The 19858-nt window shown below is 39.2% G+C and overlaps 2 protein-coding genes across 6 annotated transcripts in view; one reads left to right on the top strand and one right to left on the bottom strand.

Annotated features, from left to right (window-relative positions):
* NTNG1 (netrin G1) overlaps positions 1 to 19858 on the top strand; it is a 327350-nt gene that overhangs the window by 295382 nt on the left and 12110 nt on the right. The gene's annotated exons all lie outside the window — the stretch shown is intronic.
* Positions 815 to 19858, bottom strand: part of VAV3 (vav guanine nucleotide exchange factor 3) — a 521969-nt gene continuing 502925 nt past the window's right edge. For both annotated transcript variants that reach the window (XM_082451935.1, XM_082451926.1), the window contains one exon: positions 815 to 3730. In XM_082451935.1, coding sequence (XP_082308061.1) covers positions 3717 to 3730 — 14 coding nt within the window. In that variant the 3' untranslated portion in view covers positions 815 to 3716. The remainder of the gene's footprint in view (positions 3731 to 19858) is intronic.

Genomic DNA, 19858 nt, shown 5'->3' with positions numbered 1-19858 from the left:
AATATATTTTGCCAGGTTACCAATTACCATTTTTTTTTAATGGTTTTACCTTTCTTTCCAATTATGTTGAATTTCTTGAACTCAATGCAAGCCTTTTAAGCCCAAGGAATTTATTTTTAATTTTTATTTTTATTTTTATTTTATTTATTTATTTTTGGCTGCATCAGGTCTTCATTGCTGCATGTGGGCTTCCTCTAGTTGCAGCGAGTAGGGGCTACTCTTCATTGCAGTGCAGGGGCTTCTCATTGCGGTGGCTTCTCTTGTTGAGGAGCACAGGCTCTAGGTGCACAGGCTTCAGTAGTTGTGGCACACAGGCTCAGTAGTTGTGGCACACAGGCTTAGTTGCTCTGCAGCATGTGGGATCTTCCCGGGCCAGGGCTCGAACCCGTGTCCCCTGCATTGGCAGGTGGATTCTTAACCACTGCGCCACCAGGGAAGCCCCCAGTTACCATTTTTTAAAATCCACTTCCTCACTGCATACTTGTCTTGATAAAATATTTCTAAGACAGAGAGAAAGCTAGTGTATAAAGATAAAAATATGGCTGCTTTATTCCTGTTGATAGCTTTATCCTCTTCAAAAATATTTTTGTATTCAGTTATGTTTTTAAAAATGAATGGGATTATTAAATGTATTAACATCTGTTAATTTTTTAATCTTGGGATAAAGAAGTAAGAACATTTTGGGCAATGATAGAAATTTAAAGATAATGAAACAAAAGTAATATGTGCAACTTAGACTAATGTGCCTAAATCCTTATAGATGCAATCAAATATTTTGTGTGCAAAAACGTCAGTCCTGTACTAATAGTTACTCTTATTTAGCCTCAGTTTGCTCATGTAAAATGAAAATAAGAATAGTATCTACCTCACTATTTGTGAAAATTAAATAATATAACAATATTTAACCCAAGTTCTGTCACACAGTAAGGGCACATAGTGAGATAATAAAATTATAAATGATGGTACCTGCCCTCACAGTTTCATTGAAAATGGTGGGGATTGGGTCAATGAATTTAAAAAAGCAATCAATTTACAAACAAATGACGTGACAAAGTGAAAGCTATGATAACCATGGCTGCTTCCTTTAAAAAAAACAGTAAGTCTAAAAATGAATGGCATTTAACACTTGTTGTGTCATTTTTTTTGTGGTTATTTTAAGTTGTAATTGCCATGTGCAAATGCAAAATTTCAGTTAAGAGTTTGTCTAAAATCAGTGACTTTTATTTTGCACCTTCCAAAAAGGGAAATAAAGCCCTTCCAGTAAACTTTTATCCATTAAATTCACCCTAACCTTGGCAGCACTTTATCAATTTCAGGATCATCCTAAATCTTGGAAATTACCCTGTAATGTTAAAATGCCTGCCTGCTAGCTGGGTCTTGAATTATGGTGACCCCTAAACAAACTGAAAGCTAGAGCAGGTTCTGTACTTGGACATAAACCAGTATCTCAGGAGTGGTGATTGGACAGTTATAATACACTGAGTCACCATCAGACCTACTGGATACTTGACTATTTTCAGCTTGATGACTGTTGACACCCTTATGGATTTGTATGTCAGAAATGTATTAAGCTCCTTCTTTTTTTTTTTTTTTTTTTTCTGTTTTTTTCCCTCTTTTTTTTTTCTTCTTTTTGGGACTCCTCAAGAGACTTTCCACAGGGTTATTTGGCTATTCCTAGCAAGTTCATGCTATGTGCTATTTTTCAGCAAAGTTAAGATTTCTCTTTTTATACTAAAAAGATACTCAAATTGAGGTTCTTACTTTGAAGGAAATAAGGTTGTTAATTCCTGCAGAAGATTAAAAAATAATAATAAGATGAGTAACAATTTAACCACACGTCACACTGCCCTTGAAGAAGGAAGACTAAATTCTATAGTGAACCAAAAGACACTGAGGAACAGAGGATATGTTAATATTTCTGCAGCCCTAATAATGTCACTACAACATGTGAAAATGAGAAGGAAACATAACCCCCAAAGAGTAAGGAGAGTATGAGAGAAGTGTGACTGTCACTAGCTTACATGGGGCTCATTGTCAGGGTCAGCCAGTCTTGGTTTAGTCTGTTCATTTGAAATGTTCTGTCTCTCTACACACTGTATTGGCATATTACTTTATGTTTTAACATGAATGTACTAGTCATTGCATCTACATACTGAGTGGGGAATCACCAAGGGGGAGAGAAATGGTGTAAGAAGTACCACTCTGATGGAACATGGCAGGAGGAGAGACCCTGGGTGGAGGGATTCATTAATAAATAACCAAATATTTACGGACCATTTTTTATGGACTTCACACCATGATAGTAAAAAAAAAAAAAAGAAGAAGAAAAGAAAGAAAAAAGGAAAGTTTAATACAGCCTGCACCCTCAAGGAGTTTACCAAACTTAAGGAGATTGGAATAAAGCAGATAAAATCACAGAGTAAAGCAGAGGTTTCCTGTCCAAAGTACATAAGGTCCTCCTAATGGCTCTGGCTGTGAAAAGAAACTGGAAACTATTCTAGGTCTGCTCTATCTGAGTAACTCTCTCTTGTATAGGGGTTGGAATCCTGGCTCTGCTTCTTCCCGTGTATCTTGTTGAGCAAATTATATAATCTCTAAAACCTAAGATTTTACTTCTCTAAAAGAGATGATTCCACCTCATAGAGTTGTCAGGGAATTAGATGAAATGCTTATAAACTACTGAGCACAGCTCCTGGGACATGGTAAGCTCTATACGTGATCGCTGTTTATTGATACTGCTCTACTGTAAGCAAACCCCAGTAGGTAACAGGGAACCTTGATGAAGAGTTGGGAAGGATGTGCAACTGGCAATGAGTCATTAAACGTGTAAATGGAGATGCCAATCATAAATGTTGGTTTTTTAAGCAATATTTGACATTAACTTTTGTCTGTCCAGTAGCCATCAGGGGAATGTGGGAAGTCTCTAATTATGGACAGAGACCTTAATATGGGTTCCCTGATGCTCTAAGATTCAATAGGGAATGAAAGTGTAGGAAAGATAAAAAGCTGAAAGTTCTTCCTATATTCAGAGATACCTGATGTTGCAGGTCTGCTGGTCCTAGGGAAACGACTAAGATCTAGAGAGTACCTGAGTCCCCAGCCTTGCTCAGGATTTGTGAACACTTCCCTCTGGGTCCTCGGAGTAAGAAGATGGAGCTTCCATTAACTGTGTCTCACTTCTCTGATACTAGTTTCCGTTGCAAAACAATGGTCAGCATTAGCCATTTGTATAGTAGAAGACAAGGTCTCGCTTGTGTCCGCTTTCAAATTAGAATTGTATTGTTTTGTAAGACATACAGTGAACTTCAAGTTTGGTAATGAATCTGAAGGAAAAATTAGTATTTTCATTTCTCTTTAATCAAGAAGACAAGGCACTGCCTGTTCCTAGCCCCCAATTTAACATTAATACAGAAAATAACAATGCTTTAGACATGGATTTCTGTCTAAAACTTCATCCCAAAACTGACAGCCCAAAAGGATACTGCAAACACATTTCTTTTCAAGAGAATACAGGAGTTCACTGGGGATCTTTTCTTTCCCTTAGCAGGTACCTAGTTTCCAGCTACAAAAGTATGCATTACTCACCAAAGAATACATTTGAAAACACAGCTAGAGATCATGACTGAAACCCCCCAGGTGGTCTCTTCAGTTCAGCATAAATCTATTTCTGTTCCTCTGGTGTATTTAAGCTTTTCCTGCTGACCATGTCTTTCTTTTCAAGCTGCCATGCCTTTAATAAACAGGAAAGATGAATGCCATATATGCAAGAGTCTTACAAATAAACACAGCCATAATATAAACACTTCATAAATTAAATTGCATTCAAAAATATTCCAATAATAAATATACCATATGCCATAAGCGTGCTTGGACATTTCACATGTATTATTTCATTTATTCTCCCCAATAACTGTGCAAGGAAGTGCTAGTATACCCATTTTATAGATGAGGAAACAAACTCAGAGAGTTTAATTTGTTCATAGCAAACAGTTAGTAGGTGATAGAGCTGTTATAAAACCAAGATATAAATCTGACTCCTTGCCCCAAATACCACACAAACTCAATACAGTGGGTTCAAAATAAACCCACTTTAAGCTCAATCCTCCTTTAGAGCCGGGAGGGTAATTGGAGCTTGCAATGTTCTAGTCTTGGACCACAGCCCAGCTACAGGATCAGTTTGCTTTCAGTGAGATGGAAACAAGCCTCAATACTTATTAATAGGAGTGTTCATGAACACAAACACCACCACACAACAGAGAAAGAGACTTCTGGATAAAAACAAGCATCAATTGAGAAAGGTTACCAACTCTCTCTCATCATCACTTTATCGTCTGCCAACAGGAGCAAATTTATTCAGTGCCCTCCATGTGCAGTGAATTTATTTCTCAGAATCAACAACTGGTCTAACCATGCACACTTGGAAGAAGCAAGTTATACTCTCAGGTTCCCAGCTCACAAGGTCAATGCTTAGATGCATACAGAGGAGCGTTCCTGCTGTAATGTACAAACACTGCTGAGACTTAACATCTCATATAGGCCTAGGATGTTAGAAAGAATGTGCCATCTTTCGAGGATGCAAATCATGTGATTCAAGACAAAAATCCTGTGCCTTTTCACACAAAAATATCACACAAAATAGCCATTAAAATATTTTCTAACCAATTCTTCAAGCCTGTCAAAACTTTAAATCAATAGACATCAAACTGTGGCCTGATTAGCAGACCCTATGTCAGTTCACAAGTTAATACCCCAAAGAAGGAAATGGCATACATAAACAGCTGTCAGATATTTAGTCACTGGATCGTATATGACATCTTATTTAATCTTCACAATGTCCCTATAATAGAAGGTGTCACTTTCTACATTTTCATATGAGGAAACTAAGAATTGGAGAGGTGACACAAATGGTCTAAGGTTACGAAATTAGAGGAGAAGAGAACGGGACTCAAACCCAGCTCTCTTCCTCTCCAGGTCTCTCCAACATGTATTCATCATTCAGGTGTTGTGCACAGAGCACTGAGCTACAGCTACTCAGTACTGAGCCCCGTAGGGAAGCCCAGACGAAAAGCGAGGTGTGATGAGGAAGACTGCTGAACATCAGACGCTTGCATAATGATTCTCAGAAGCAATAAAAGTCATTATTCCCAATGTTGTCCATTAGCCTAGCCCCTCAGGATCAAACAAAACAGACTGTCGGGTGCTGGAAACAGGAAGGTGTCCATCTTCTCTCAAGCAGCAGGCTTGTTCTTCACCAGCTGTGTTAGTGCTCGTGAAAAGTAATACATGCCTGACTCACACTTAGGGTCCAATATTCGCAGCCAGGCAAGGCGACTACAAAGTGACTCTGCTGGGCAACAATCTGGTGGAATGGAAAGTGACTGCCGTTGCATTGCAGCCATTCTTGTGAAATGAGGTGACAGCATGGCAAGAACAATACGTTGTCATATCAACTTTCTTGATGTCATGTCAGTACTATATGGTCAGGCTCCCTCTGTTGCCCTGGAGACAAGAAATGGCAAGAATTCTCTTCATTATCAGATCATTAGCTACTGGTGGCAGACACACTGTCTCAGCTCTTGTGTCCTGTGCCTGTCATCCCTTTGGAAGGGTGTATGAGGAGGAGTGGAGATGGCTCCATAGAGTGGCTACAAATACTATAAACAGGATCTTTGAAAACTTGGCTAGGTGTCACAGAATTGTCCCCAGTGAGGTTTGGAAAGATGCATCTATTTCTAGAAAGGATAAGAATATTCCCCAGGCCATAACACTGTGACCCATCCTGATGGGAGACAGGTCATTTTATCTTAGAAAGTGAAAACCATCTCATGGAAAAAGGGGGATGAGCAATGAAGGACAAGGAGATGAAATAGGGCAGTGGAAGCCACCCTGGAATCACTTTGGGCTTTAAGTGGGGTGAATGGGTCTGCCTACAGTAAGTAGAAGGACAATAATGTGACCCACAGGAAGCCTTGATGCCCCCCATGGGCTGGTCTGATAAGCCATAGGCTAACTTGACTGTAAGCTACTTGAGTTTAACAAAAATGAAACTCCTTGGACATCAAGCAGATGTCCACATCCCTGCTTTCAAACTTTAGGAGAGAGAGCAGGATTTGGGCACAGTGGGCACAAGCAAGTTTCCTCTCACCCAGACTAACTTTGGAGTCTGTTGTAAGTCCACACTGAATCCTGGAAACCCTGGTATGGGATCACTCTCGGTCAAGTAAATCAGACAGACCTCTCTGAGAGCTCCCACCAGAAGCAAGTGGACCCACCAAGGGGCCCAGCCTACTTGCTTACTGGGACTTCTGTCTGGATCTTAGAAAGCCTTTTATGTGGCTGCTGATAACACACTGTTCTTCATCCAACTCTTTACTCCTGAAGTAGATTCAGTTACCTGGTACTAACCAGGGGACCCTATAACCCAGGGTTAGCGGTTCCATTTTGTTTTTATGTTGGTCAACAAATACCTCTGTCTGGGTACACATTGCAATACTGTTGCTTACATAACATGATGTAAGACTTTAATCCCCAGTTGGATGACATGTGTGTTTTGATATACCATTAGCTATCAGACCACCGTGAAACCAATCTCCATAAGACCATACTGGAATGCTAGGTCTTTAGGCCCATGGAATTACACATTTGGAGTATGATGTGTCATGTAACTCAACGTAGAAATGAATCGGTGATTATTCTGCACAAATTCTACATACAACACCATCCACACATTTAGGAAATGGCTCCCTTTTTGTTTCATTATGAATCTAATTACAGGCACATCTAAGTTGTATTATTTGAAGAAAATATAAACCTCAAGCCTCAGACTTGTGTGGCTAGCACCATCCTTTTTGTATTGCTTTTTTTTTTTTAAACTTTTTCCCACAGTTTTATTGAGATATAATTGACACACAACGTATTTGTCCAAGGTGTACTACACAATGATTTTATATACGTATATACTACAAAATGATTACCACAGTAAGTCTAGTTAACATCCATAACCTCACACAGTTACACATTTTTTCTTGTGATGAGAAATCTCAAGATCCACTACTCTCCCAGCCACTTTCAAATATATAACACAGTATTGTTAACCAGAGTCACATGCTATACATTAATCCCCATAACCTATCTGTCCTGTAAGTGGAAGCCCACACCCCCTGACAACCTTCATTCTCCCCACCACACACACATACACACACACACACACACAAACACACATTATTTATTATTTGGGTCATCTGATTTAGTCCTGACAACAATTCTTTGAAGTAAGTATTATCATGCCCATTTTACAGATGAAGAAAGAGAGTCTCAGAGAGGATAAGTACTTTCTCGAAGGTCTCGCCTCTAAGTTGTTTCGGTAGGAATTCACAAGTAAAGTATATGTGTACACATAGAATTGTTCCAGTCTGTTTTCCTTCACTGGAAAAACATTTGTGTAAAAAAAAAAAAGAAAGAAAAACATTTGTTAGGAGAAATAAAGGCCAGCTGGCAACATACCCATGTTGGAAGGAAACACCATACATGCACCTATCGTTTGGCTTATTTTCCAGTATGAATTTCTGGGCATTTTGGTACCAAATTCCCAATCCAATGCTTTAACTACAAAGAGCAATACATATTTGGAAAAGTCTGGAAGCAATGGGTTTGAATTCCATTTTCACCTTCCACATGTACCCATGTGCATGGCACTCTGCTCAGTGCTGAAGATATACATAGATACTAGCATTCATCCAACATAGTTACAATGAATGTGTTACACTCAACTAACAGAGAATTTGAGAGTAGTATTTAATATTGTGCTTAAGTATAACACACATGTGTCTATCAGATAGTCATGTAATGTTCTAAGAGGCAAATAGATATTTTGTTTGAGGGTTTATCTAATGATAATTTATTTTTTATTAAGATTTTTTGTAACAAGAAAATTGCAACATTCTTTTATAAATATTACAGTTTGAATGCTACATAAGTGCCAGAATAAATTATTAATATCAGTAGACATGAGTTCATAGTGTGAGGATGTGTTCGCCTCCTAAAGTACTAGAAAATCATGAATCTAATACTTTGCCATAATATCTAAGAACATTAATTTCTTGGCTTTTTGTATAATGAGTAGCGTGAGGAAGTTTTGCTGAAGACTTTTTTCTCATTTCTATATCCCAGACTCCTTAGTTAGTGATATTAGAAAATGGACACATCCTCCGGATTGTATGTCTTTATTCATTATATTAAAGGGAAAGGCTCTATTTCCCATGAAAAGTTGATCTAAAATTTGCTCTAATAGCCCAAGTGCAGATAAATTCAATTCTGACATGTTCTCATCTGAAAGTTTGGGAATGTTATTCACCATATGTCTAATGTCAACTATTAAAACACACAGTACAATCAAAAGCTAGTTCAAAATCCCCTTTCAATCTGTTAGTCAGATTAATGCGGATGGCACATTAGTTCCACTGTGATACCGCTCCGTTGGCAATCTTCTAAAATTAGGAACTGCCAATCTGGGGAAGCAAAAGAACTCTATATCATTTTAAATTTAACTTCAGCCTACTCTGAAGTCGTTAGAGACAATTAAAGGAGATCTCTAGCCATTATATTCAGCCCAGTAGTCTTAGAGTTCAAAAGGTGAAAAGCACTTTTCACGATAAATAAACTGAGAGACAAAATTGTTTTCAATGAAGTTTCAATTTTAGTGAAAATAAAGTATGTAATTACATTGTCCATTACTGAGGTCACTGCCTTCATTGACCATCTGGCTTAAAACTAAAAAATAGGTATCATTTGTGACATGGGCAGAAGTGAGCAGTGTCCACAGCTTCCTTTTTAAGGACCTGCAAATTCAGTTAATTCACACATTAATGGTCCTCATGAAACAGTTACCAAAAAATCGCCTGATGGCCTTTTGAAGCCGAACAACTCAGGGGAAAGAAAAAAATATGTAATGTCTTACCATTACCGTACCTATTGTTACTGTTTTCCATATGATGGATCTTTGCATAATATTTTTGCATGCCAAAACCTGGTAGGCCAAATTTATCATTCCAATTACTGTAGTTCACCTATACATGGAATCCCATTTGTTGAATATAAACTTTGTTTTTAAGTTGGAAGTGTTATTCCCCCAGTAAGAAATATAATCTAACTTTTGCCTAATTTTGTCCTACTTCCTACAATCTCAGAAAGCATCAAAATAGTTTGGAAAGTTGGATGAATGCTGTTTTAAAATCATTTTCAATGCATATTTTTTATTTTATTTCTTTTTATTAAACACTTTACCTCTGAAAAAATGTTATTATTGGATTATTATATAGCATCAGCTCACACTATTATTACCTAAAGTGTATCAAAGAGAAAAAAGTTAGAGCAGTTCATTGCTTTTTGCTTTGGCAACTTTGAAAGGACTTCTAAACATATCGTTCAAGAAGACAGAGAAAGAAATTGCATTAATTTGGTTTGAGTCTTAAACCTAGGATAACTTTATTCCTATATTCTATGTAAAACCCAGGTTCTGTGGTGTTATGTCTTGTTTTCCTAACACAGAGGCCACTAGCTTCAGGTTATGCTATTCATTCAGCCTCAAAATAGAATACATACTTTCTGAAGATCCCATTCTCTGCATTCATTGCTGTTAGAGAGTCTTTGAAAATACCCTTGCCAGTATATACAGATGTCAGCCTACATTAAGGAAAGGAAAGGAAGGGGCGGGAGCAAGGCAGGAGTAGGAAGTAAGTCGCCAAGAGAAAAAAAACTGTATTTTCCATTTGAGGTTATTTCTATTCAGTCAAGTCTTTTGAAATTATTCACAGTAAAGATTAATGATTCCTTACAGGTAGGGGTAAGCCTTAGCATCCCCACTAGTTTCTCCTGACAAAACCCATTATGCAGTGATGCTAGCAGGAAACCAGCAGGGGAGAGTTTGTTAAAACACCTTCCAAAGGAAGTTCTTTAACCTAGAATCTGGCACAAAGGAGCTGTTCCAACACAGGGTTTTGGAATGTTGAAGAGACGCGCCCACAGCAGCGTTTTCAGACGTAGCACCCCAGGTACTCCCAGAGCAAATTATTTGCTTGTGGATTTACCAGTGGGCGATTTTAAATTACAAATCAGTACCCCTCCTTCCCCAATAGCCAGATGAGCACTGAGGGAGTGCAAATGAGTTGATGAGTTAAAGTACAACGGTGGATCCTCTTGTCTGATTTCTGTCTTTGTTCTTTTCCGTTTCTTTCGAACATTGAGAGTAGAAAACAGTTTGCTCTGCTCAGAACACTTCTCAGCACAATGAGTGTGCAGGCTGAGACCCTCCTCAGAGGTGCAGATGGCTGGTCCTGGTTCTCATCACCACACTCACGTCATGCCTAGTGCTGCACGACTAAGCGGTGCCCCTGCACCGTTCCATGCTGACAATTCACCAGGAGCGCACTCTCAGGCCATTATTGGCCTCTTTTGCCATGACATCATTCCTCTGCTCTTTCACTCAGAAAGAGGTGAGCTGATAATATTTTATCAGGCAGGACAGATATTTAGAATTTGGAAAAACTCTGGCAATTAAATCTCACAGAGAAATCCAATAGTTCCTGTTTGTGATATGAAATTATTTCTTCTATGGCCCATGGTTTAACATTGACTTCTTATGAATATTTATATTCCTAACATCTTAGCTGCACTGCCAGGGAAAAAGGCAGTTCTGTTGAAATAATAGTTGTAATTATTTGATAGGTTCCTTTTTTTGACAGCAGTACATCCTTCAGCTTTCACTTTTATACCAAACTAAAAATTAGGGGGTAACCTAGCTGTGGAAACCGATGCTGGAAGCTGTCCGTCCATCATGAGCAACGATTCTTTCTCTGAGGGGAATTTTCTGCTGGATTGCCAAGTGCATAATATTCCCCTGGAGCAAGTCTGCATGAAACGACACTGCTGTGACACGTCCCGTGATATTTAACTCTAAGGGTCTGGCAGCTAATGCACGGGGGTGCTAATTGTATTCTCGAGTTATCATCACAGCTTAAAGCCCGGAAGGTCAGAAGAGTTTATCTAATCCTGGGGTAGAAAAGCAATTAAAATCCATCCCAGCCAGGAAAGCTTCCACACAATCCATTATCCCTGCCCTATTTTTAGGCCCATAAAGGAAGGATGCTGGGTGAAACAAGCCAGAGAAGGCTTCAGTTCATTTAATAAATGTGTATTGAGCATGAATTCTGTGCCAGGCGCTGTTCTGGGTGGCACATTCTCTGGGTGAGAATATGGTGGTAAGAAGACAAACATAGACCCTGCTCTCAAGAGCCCATGAGCTGGTGGGAGGCAGATGGGAGACAAGGAAAGGAATAAACAGTGGGCAGGCGGACACCACTTGAGACTGGCAGTCAGCCCATGCTTTTCTGAGAAGTTAACACTTTGGCTGAGACCTGAGTATCAAGCAAGAGCCCACCATGGAAAGTTGTGGAGGAAGGGTATTCCAGGCAGAGGAAACACCTCCTGAAAAACCCGGAAGGCAGAAAGGAGCTTGGCCAGTTCAGAAAATGGAAAGAAGCAAGTGTGACTGGGACACAGTGAGTGACAGGGAGGTGGCGTGAGATGAGGTAAAAGAAGGAGATGGATATGCACCAGATCACAGGTCCCTGATGGCTAGGACAAGAGGTGTGCATTTATTCTAAGTGCAGTGGAAGTTAAGCAGGAGAGTGGCATGATATGGGGGTTTAAATTTAAAAATAATTCTGGCTACTGTGTGGACAATGGATTGTAGAAGGGGCAAGGGAGGGAGGGTAAGAATGGGACTAACAAGACTACAGTAGTCCAGGTGAGAGGTGTTAGTGGCTTGGACTAGGTTGGGAGCAAAATAGGTAAGAAAAATGGATGGATTAAGGACCTATTATAGTCTGAGTCTGCCTTTGCTGAGAAACTCAGTATTAAATCTAAATTTTGAGGCATCTGCAACAGAGATGTGCTTTTTCTGTTTTCTATTGCCCTTACCACATGGATGCCTTATAATTGATTAGTATTTGATTCTCTTTGGTAGAGAAGGAAACGGACAAAAAGTAGTAGTCTTCACAGCATTTCAGCATACAGGTGGAGAGCATAGCAATCAGACAGAATAATGAAGGGATTAAGGCCACAGGACTAGGTGAGATCCCAGGTTTTGGCACCTACAACTTGTGTGACCTTAGGTTATCTACCTTCCCTGAGTCTTGGCTTCTTTTTCAACAGTAAAACTGTTGAAATGAGAGTACCTACCTTATAAAATTGTTAAGAGGCTTAAATAAATCAATGCATGGAAAGTACTTAGAACAATGCCTGGTACAAACTAAGTGCTTAATGAATAAATGTTAGCTTCTGTTATTATTAGTTTGGTTTAACTGAAACCCCTCCCCCCAAAAAGTGACACATATACTGACCTATCAATAGAGACTTTTCTTTTTAGTTACCAAACAGGAAGTAGGATGGTGTAGAGAATTTTTTTTTAATCTCTTATAAAAAGAAGAGGAATTAACCCTAACATTTAAGAAGCTCTTGTTACTTGCCAGATGAGTCATAAACAATCATACCTCATTTAAACCTCTCTATAATCCAAATAGTTACCATTTATTGGTAGGCTTTTTATATGCAGTATCTATTTTCATCTTCAAAAGTACTCTACCATGTTCTGCTTGTTTCACCGATGTGGAAGCTGAGGTTCAGGGTGGTTACTTGCCCTGATGGAGCCCTATAACTAGTGACACAAGGACCCAAGATTTGATCCACCTCTGCATGACTTCACAGTCTTTGCTATTTCTTATAAAGAGTAGGTGAGAGACCAACCATACCAGGCTAATTCCAGTTCTCTTAGCTTCATCATCAGACAAGCCAGGAAATGAGGTTCTCCCTTGCTTTCCCACTGCCAGCTCAAGTCTTCATGTGTGCCTTGACTGGTTTCTATTCAAGAATGTTCCCAGGGCTTCCCTGGTGGCGCAGTGGTTGAGAGTCTGCCTGCCAATGCAGGGGACACGGGTTCGAGCCCTGGTCTGGGAAGATCTCACATGCCGCGGAGCAACTGGGCCCGTGAGCCACAACTACTGAGCCTGCGCGTCTGGAGCCTGTGCTCTGCAACAAGAGAGGCCACGATAGTGAGAGGCCCGTGCACGGTGATGAAGAGTGTCCCCCGCTTGCCGCAACTAGAGAAAGCCCGCGCACAGAAACGAAGACCCAACACAGCCAAAAATAAATACCTAAATAAATAAATTTATTAAAAAAAAAAAAAAAAAAAATGTTCCCAGCTAGAATCCTGGTCTAATTAGCATGGATTGATAATACATTTTGATGTCATTAGGCAAGTACCCATCATCAACATGAATTCACTACATGCTTCTTAGGAAATAAACTGATGAAGGTTGGAAATCACTGCAAATCCTTTACTTTTTTCATGTGGTCATTCGATCTTTTCCCATTATTCTCATAAGATTGCTCTTGGCAGTATAGTTAAGGATCTATTGATATTAACATTCAAAAACAAATCTATCACTTGTCGTTTATAACTTGATCATACCAATTCATTTACCTTGAAATTTTGGCATCATTCTTCTTCCCTGACTGAATTTTTGCCATAAACTTTCATCACATTAGTTATGTAATGCTAGGAAAAATAATTCGCAATCTCAGTTCATGGTACCTTTGTTTCTTTTTTTTTAAACTTGTTCTCAGAAAATGGATGAATTTAAAACAGTAAATGAATAATCCGTAATATTAATTAAAACATTTTTTAGGCAGTTAAGCATTCTATCAAAAGAAAGTCTAAGAGTTCTCATCAGAAAATTTTCAAGAACTAAAATCTACTTGTGTTTTGAGAGATTTTTTTCAAGCAGTTTGCTACCTCGTCTATATAAGAGCCTGGTTATGTCCTTAGGAGTCACTTCCAAATCGTAGGACTTATTTATTCTTCACGTCATCAGTAACCCTAAAAATTGCCAAATGCCCACAATACAGTAAAAATGCAATGTATTCATTTTTAGATACATTTCCATTTTGATGGATTTGGGAGATTTAGGGTTATTTTGAAATTAGATACTTCCTTCTTAGACTATAAAAAAGAGGCTTCTGATCATTATTTTGGAAATATGAAAGCAATGAGTGGCAGCAAGTTAATGGCTTCAGTATTCAAGTTTAAAGCAACTTAACTTACCTTCAACTTAACATCCTGTGAATTATATTTCTTCTCTTCTACTTAACATAAGCAGAGACATAATCCTTCCACACTCTAAAAACCTCGTTGCCCACCCCTACCTCTGTGATTCTTTTCTTTCTTTGCAGTCTGTGAATAAACTGGCCTGCTTTGTCTTGACAAAGCTGGGCCAGACATAGGCTAGCCTTTTGACTAGAGCATTTAAACATTGTAGGTTGATTTAAGAGGCATAAAAATGTATAACCAGCAACATCATTGGCACAAAGGAATTGCCTGGTTGAACAGGTTGGAGAGGTATCTGAAACAGACCTTAATAGGCTAGAGTGATATTCAAAAGATCTGACTAGTTAGGGACACCTGGTGTAAAAAGCAAGCACTGCACAGAAATGAGTGACTGGGCACAGATAAAAGGTCTAATGCATTAGTGATAGGTAGCAGGAGTCCAGGGAAAGAGGGGTGAATGAGAGCATAGAACTTTAGATTAACCAGAGGCCTACATGGAACAAAACAATTAGAATGCTAGAAGATAAAACCAGATAAGACGATCCATGTGGGATCACACAGCATACCAAGCAGCACAGCCAGTGACAAGAAACGTTTTCGTTTGAATCAAGGTCTTAGCTTTGGCCTCAGGACAAGTCTGAATGTGAATTTGTGGGGTGGCCTGTTCACCCTTCTGTGCTCTTTTATGGGGAGCACATGGGAGTCATTCATCCTTCTGATTCTTGGAGTGAAATAGCCTGGATAGGAGCTAAATCCAAGAAACAGTTCAGCTTAAGATCTTGAAGGTTTTAAACTTCAAATGCGATCCATAGCTCCAAAACAAACAGAGCTGGAGACAGCCCCACTTGGCACTGCATCTCCAGGTAGGTTTCTATGGGTATTTCTCTCCCAATCGACCCAACTCCATGATTCCCCTCCTTCCCTGTCCTCCTTGCCCCTCTTTCCCAGCTGCTCTCCTTCGCTCCATGACAAAAGGAACAGAAACAAAAGGTATTAAAAGCTAAGCTAAGGGACTTTTCTGAAGCCACTACTTGGAGTTAGTAATGAAACTCAGATTTGTTTCAGTTCTATTCTCAGGACCGATTTAACTCTTACATGATCTTAGGAATGCAGAAATCGCTAGAAGAAACATCATGAAGAATTTCCTCTTATGTACCAGAAAATAGCATAGATGCTTAGAATACAAAGATAAAAGATGGCCGAGTGCACAAAGTGAGGTCTGCTACCCTCAGGAAGTAATGTTTATAGATTGCCCACCTGCTCTGCACAAAGCACCACGTTGCTCAGTGCAGACAATGAAATGAGGCACAAGACAACAAGAGCCCTGCCCTCACATTGCTTATGCTTTAGTTGAGGAGATAAGAAATACACATGAAAAAGGAGTATTTTTTGTAGGTTTTGAAGAGTCAAATAAAACTTAACATTTACTGAGGGACTTTATGTCACGCATTGTTGCAATTGCCTTATATGTCTTAATTAATTTATGTAATCAACATAACAGTCCTATGAGATTATCTCCATTTTATAAGTGAAGCAAAGGTAGGTCGAGTGATTTGCATGGGCTCACCCAGCTGGTGTTTGGTGGAACCAAGATTTAAATCCAGGCCATCCAAATTATATTTACCTTTATATCTATGTCCAGATCTAGATCCAGATCATCTGCCATAAGGTTTGAAAGGCAGAACTGATGTCTGAAGGCTGGAAGAGTCAGAGAAGCCATGGGTGTTGTCCATGAGTTAGACATTCAAAAATACGTGGGGAGTTTAGGGAAGGAGAGGCCAGGAGTAGAGGCACCAACTCAGAGGCCAGGATACAGCAGTCGAGGAACAGGAAGGCATCAGGGACAGACAGTGCTTTGGAGTCAGAGTAGTTTAAGTTCTGGTCCTGCTGCTGTGCTCAGTCACTGGTGGGGCTTGGATAAGATCCACAGTTTTCCTATAAAATGGAAATGGTAATAATAATAATAATAAATACCTATCCTGCCAGGTTAGTGGAAATATTCTCCAAGATGACATGTAAAAGTGTCTAGCCTCTTATTTATAATTTATTTTAATTTTGTGTGTGTATGTGTGTGTGTGTTTAAGATAGTGAATAGGTTAGCCAGGAGTAGCAAGTTCATACTGGGGAGTGAAAGCAGACCGTGGGGAGATTCTGATGTCCCCCCATGGTAGAGGATTCTGACTTCAGAATTATCCATCTAGCAACCATTGAAGGCTGTGAGTGAGAACTCAGTCTGGCTGTAGCACTTCTGTGCAATGGAAGTGCTAGAAATAAATAAATCCCTTTGATTTAGGGGATAGAGAGTAAACACCATGGGAAAGTATTCTAGAAGAAGAAATGAAGCAATGGATACGGAATATGTGAATTTTTTCTATAAAATTCACTTGTTCATTCACTCAAAGATACTCATACTCATTGGATATTGGATACTAGGCACTCTTCAAGGCTTGCGCATACAACTGGGAACAACACAGTCAAAATCCTTATCTTCACAGAGCTTATATTTTATAATAACTCCTTATTAATATAAAGATTATATATATATTCAAAGATAAGAGTTAGAGATGTCGAAGAAAGTGAAATGGGTTAGAACAAGATATTTTCAAAGCACATCATATGATTTCTCTTTAACCAGCCCACCCAAATCTTATTCATCCCTGCTTCATCTAACCTTGCTATGCCTTAGTCTGCTTCAAAGAGAAGCGCTAACATCTTTTCACTGTTTTAAATAATGTTCACAGCCTCCCAGTTGTATCCAAACCAATTTATAATTTTTTTTTTTTTTCTGCCGCTGGATCTGAAAGCTCCCACACATTGCTTGCTAGCCTCTTGACTTCCGTCTAACTAGCTCTCCTCTCTCCTGAGATACAACAGCCTTGCTCTTCTTAGGGAAAGCCTTAAAACACCCTTCTACATACTTGCAATGACTTTATTCCCTCCTTTTTAGGTCATCTACTGTATAGGTTTATTCTCATCTCTATACCATTTTCTTAACCAATTATGAAAGGACTCCTTTGAATGTTGAGAAAGGACTCTGAGTACCTCTTTCTAATGCCTCATGTTTGAAGTTCAGTTTTAGTAAAAGTTATGTTGCGTAGAATTACTTCATGTTACTCCTGAGCTAGTCTAACATCCCTGTCTTTTTAAAACACTTTCTTTAATAAGGACCTTTGTCTGTTTTCCTCTTCATTAAAGGAAACTAAATAAATTGCCGTGTTTTTTCATGCAAGGGACTATAGGAGTGAAAGATGATAATTTTCAAATCAAAGAGTATTTAAGCACCAAAGAAGCTGAAATTATTAATGATGAAAATGAACTAAAAGACACAAGAGCATCCACTTTGTGAAGTTACATTATCTAATGAGACATAAATACATGAAGCTATAAAAATAAACACTATTTCTGTGGCTCTTCCATTCTGTCTTTTTATTTTAGGGCTTTGAGCAGTGCCTGGCACTTAAAAAAGCACTTCATAATAATCATTGAGTTAAATGATCTCTCATGCTCACAACAGCCCTGTGAAATGGCCTCTGTTACAGATAAAGAAACAGAGGCGCAGAAATTCAGATTGGAGAGCCACGAGTGGTGATGTCAGTATTCGAACCCAGACTTCTGGACAACACCACAGTAAACAATTAAGTACTAAACTTTGCAGTTCAAATTTTGAGTGTCTCAGGAGTTGGGGAAAGACAATGTGAGTTGCAATGGTGCGTTGTGACTTTATTGAAAAGGTATGCTTATGACTTGTCTATAGTTGTAACCCCTTTGTCCTTTCCTAACCCCACTAATGTATCTTAGATTACTTAAATGTCTGGTCCCCAGTGCAGTAACAAGTACATTTTTGAAAATTAGCGGTCATTTTGTTTGGATCCCGGCTTCCCTAAATTACTCGTCATCATTTTGCACATTCTCTTGATTCCATAATGTTTTTTTCCTCACCTTGAATTTATTGACACCAATTCATTTTGCCTTGACATTGGCATTAACAGGGAAATGGCTTTGTTTCATCCTGACATTATAAAATCACCTCCCAAGACTTGGTTTGACATTGTCAGGAGGTGGTTATGGTGACAGCAAGGCCACAGAAGGCAAGAGTGAATTACAGTGATTCCCAGGGGGAAAAAAAATCATTAAGAAATTTACTGCTGTGTGATTTCAGTAGCTATTTTTCACACTTAAATATCCCTGCTGTTTAAAAATCCTAAGAGGGCTTAGACCGTATTTAGAACACTCCTGCCAAGTATATATAGGAAAAATTAAGTCTCTAAGGAGACATTTGGCTATAGCTCAACAAACAGGAACCCCAAATTATATTTTAGCTTTACAAAGTGCTCAAAGACATTGAAATTCTGTCTCCAAAAAAAAAAAAAAACCCGCGCATGTGAATTAATGACACAATTATCTCCTTTCAGCCACAGATACTTGAATATCTTAGTGCCGAAGATAGTGGCTCCTCCTCTTACTCAGAATGTGAACTGGTTTACAGATCTGTCTTCAGCATTGAATGGGGCTGTGTGGATTGTCTTTTACAATTCTTAAAGAACACCAAGTCCTTTTTCTTGCATTCTTCTAAGTGCCATGATGATCTCTCACCTCCACCCCAGTGCCACATAGAACAGCTCCAGCTGCACTTTCCTTTAGCCTGTTTTCCAAATTTAACTAGTCACGTTCCAATTAAAAGAAACATGTCACTAAGTTCCTTCAGGGCCACGTTTCTTTACCCTCATATTACCCACAATGCCAAGATCATGAGAGGTAATACGTTGTGACTAATGAAACATGAAGGGAATGCTTCTGATCTTTTAACTCATCTGCCTACCCTTGCTTCTTCCCCTCCCTCCATCCCTTCCCAAAGCATATATTGTATCATTAAAGGAAGAAACCCCAAACTAATCACCATTCTCTTCTAGCTAATATTCTTCATTATGGAATCACTTATGAGAAGCCCTGACAAATCATGACATACAAGCTGAGCTGCAATGTCAAAGCTGACGAGCGATTTTTCGGTGTGCCCCTAGATAGCTTCCTCCCATTCCCCGCCAAATATCTATCCCTTCCCTTAACTCCAGAGCATGAGTTAACCCCAGCTTAACTCTGCCTCTCATGCTCAGCAGAAGCCTTACCTCCCACTCCACGGAAACTGAAAGGAGGCCACCAAGGAAAAGTTCCTTCTACTTCCTGCTCTCCAACCTCTGAGCTGTATATCCACTTGTATTGATATCAGTCTACTAATAATAGATTTGTATCCACCACTCAGAAGGAGGCAGAGAACAAAGGATGAATTTTATTTACTTGCTTAATAAATATTTATCGGGCATCTATTTGTGCCAGGGACAGGGCTGAATATTCATGATACAGCCACAATGAACAGGTCACAGATATAGTGCAGACATGTACAAGTGTAGTAGGTATGAGTCTCCCACAAACTCAAGTAGTATGAAATATGCTTTCTTTAGGTTAAATCTGACTATGAGCCCCTCTACTGGAAAGGTGGTGGGAAATTCAATTACAGTCCTCACTATGGCTTGATCTTCAAATATAAAAATGTCCCCTCATTTTGCATCAGTTTGCACTAGTTCACAATGAGATGGCCCTTGGGCTACAGATCACTTTAGCTCAGGAGACCCTACTGGTTCCATTCACACCTGAGGCTGTGCAGTGCTCTGCAAGGCAAGGAATCCTTGTGTCTAAGTTTCT

This window comes from Balaenoptera physalus (genome assembly GCF_965194825.1).
Source record: "Balaenoptera physalus genome assembly, chromosome: 1".
Classification (NCBI taxonomy): Eukaryota; Metazoa; Chordata; class Mammalia; order Artiodactyla; family Balaenopteridae; genus Balaenoptera; species Balaenoptera physalus.
This window is presented reverse-complemented; position numbering and strand designations above follow the sequence as displayed.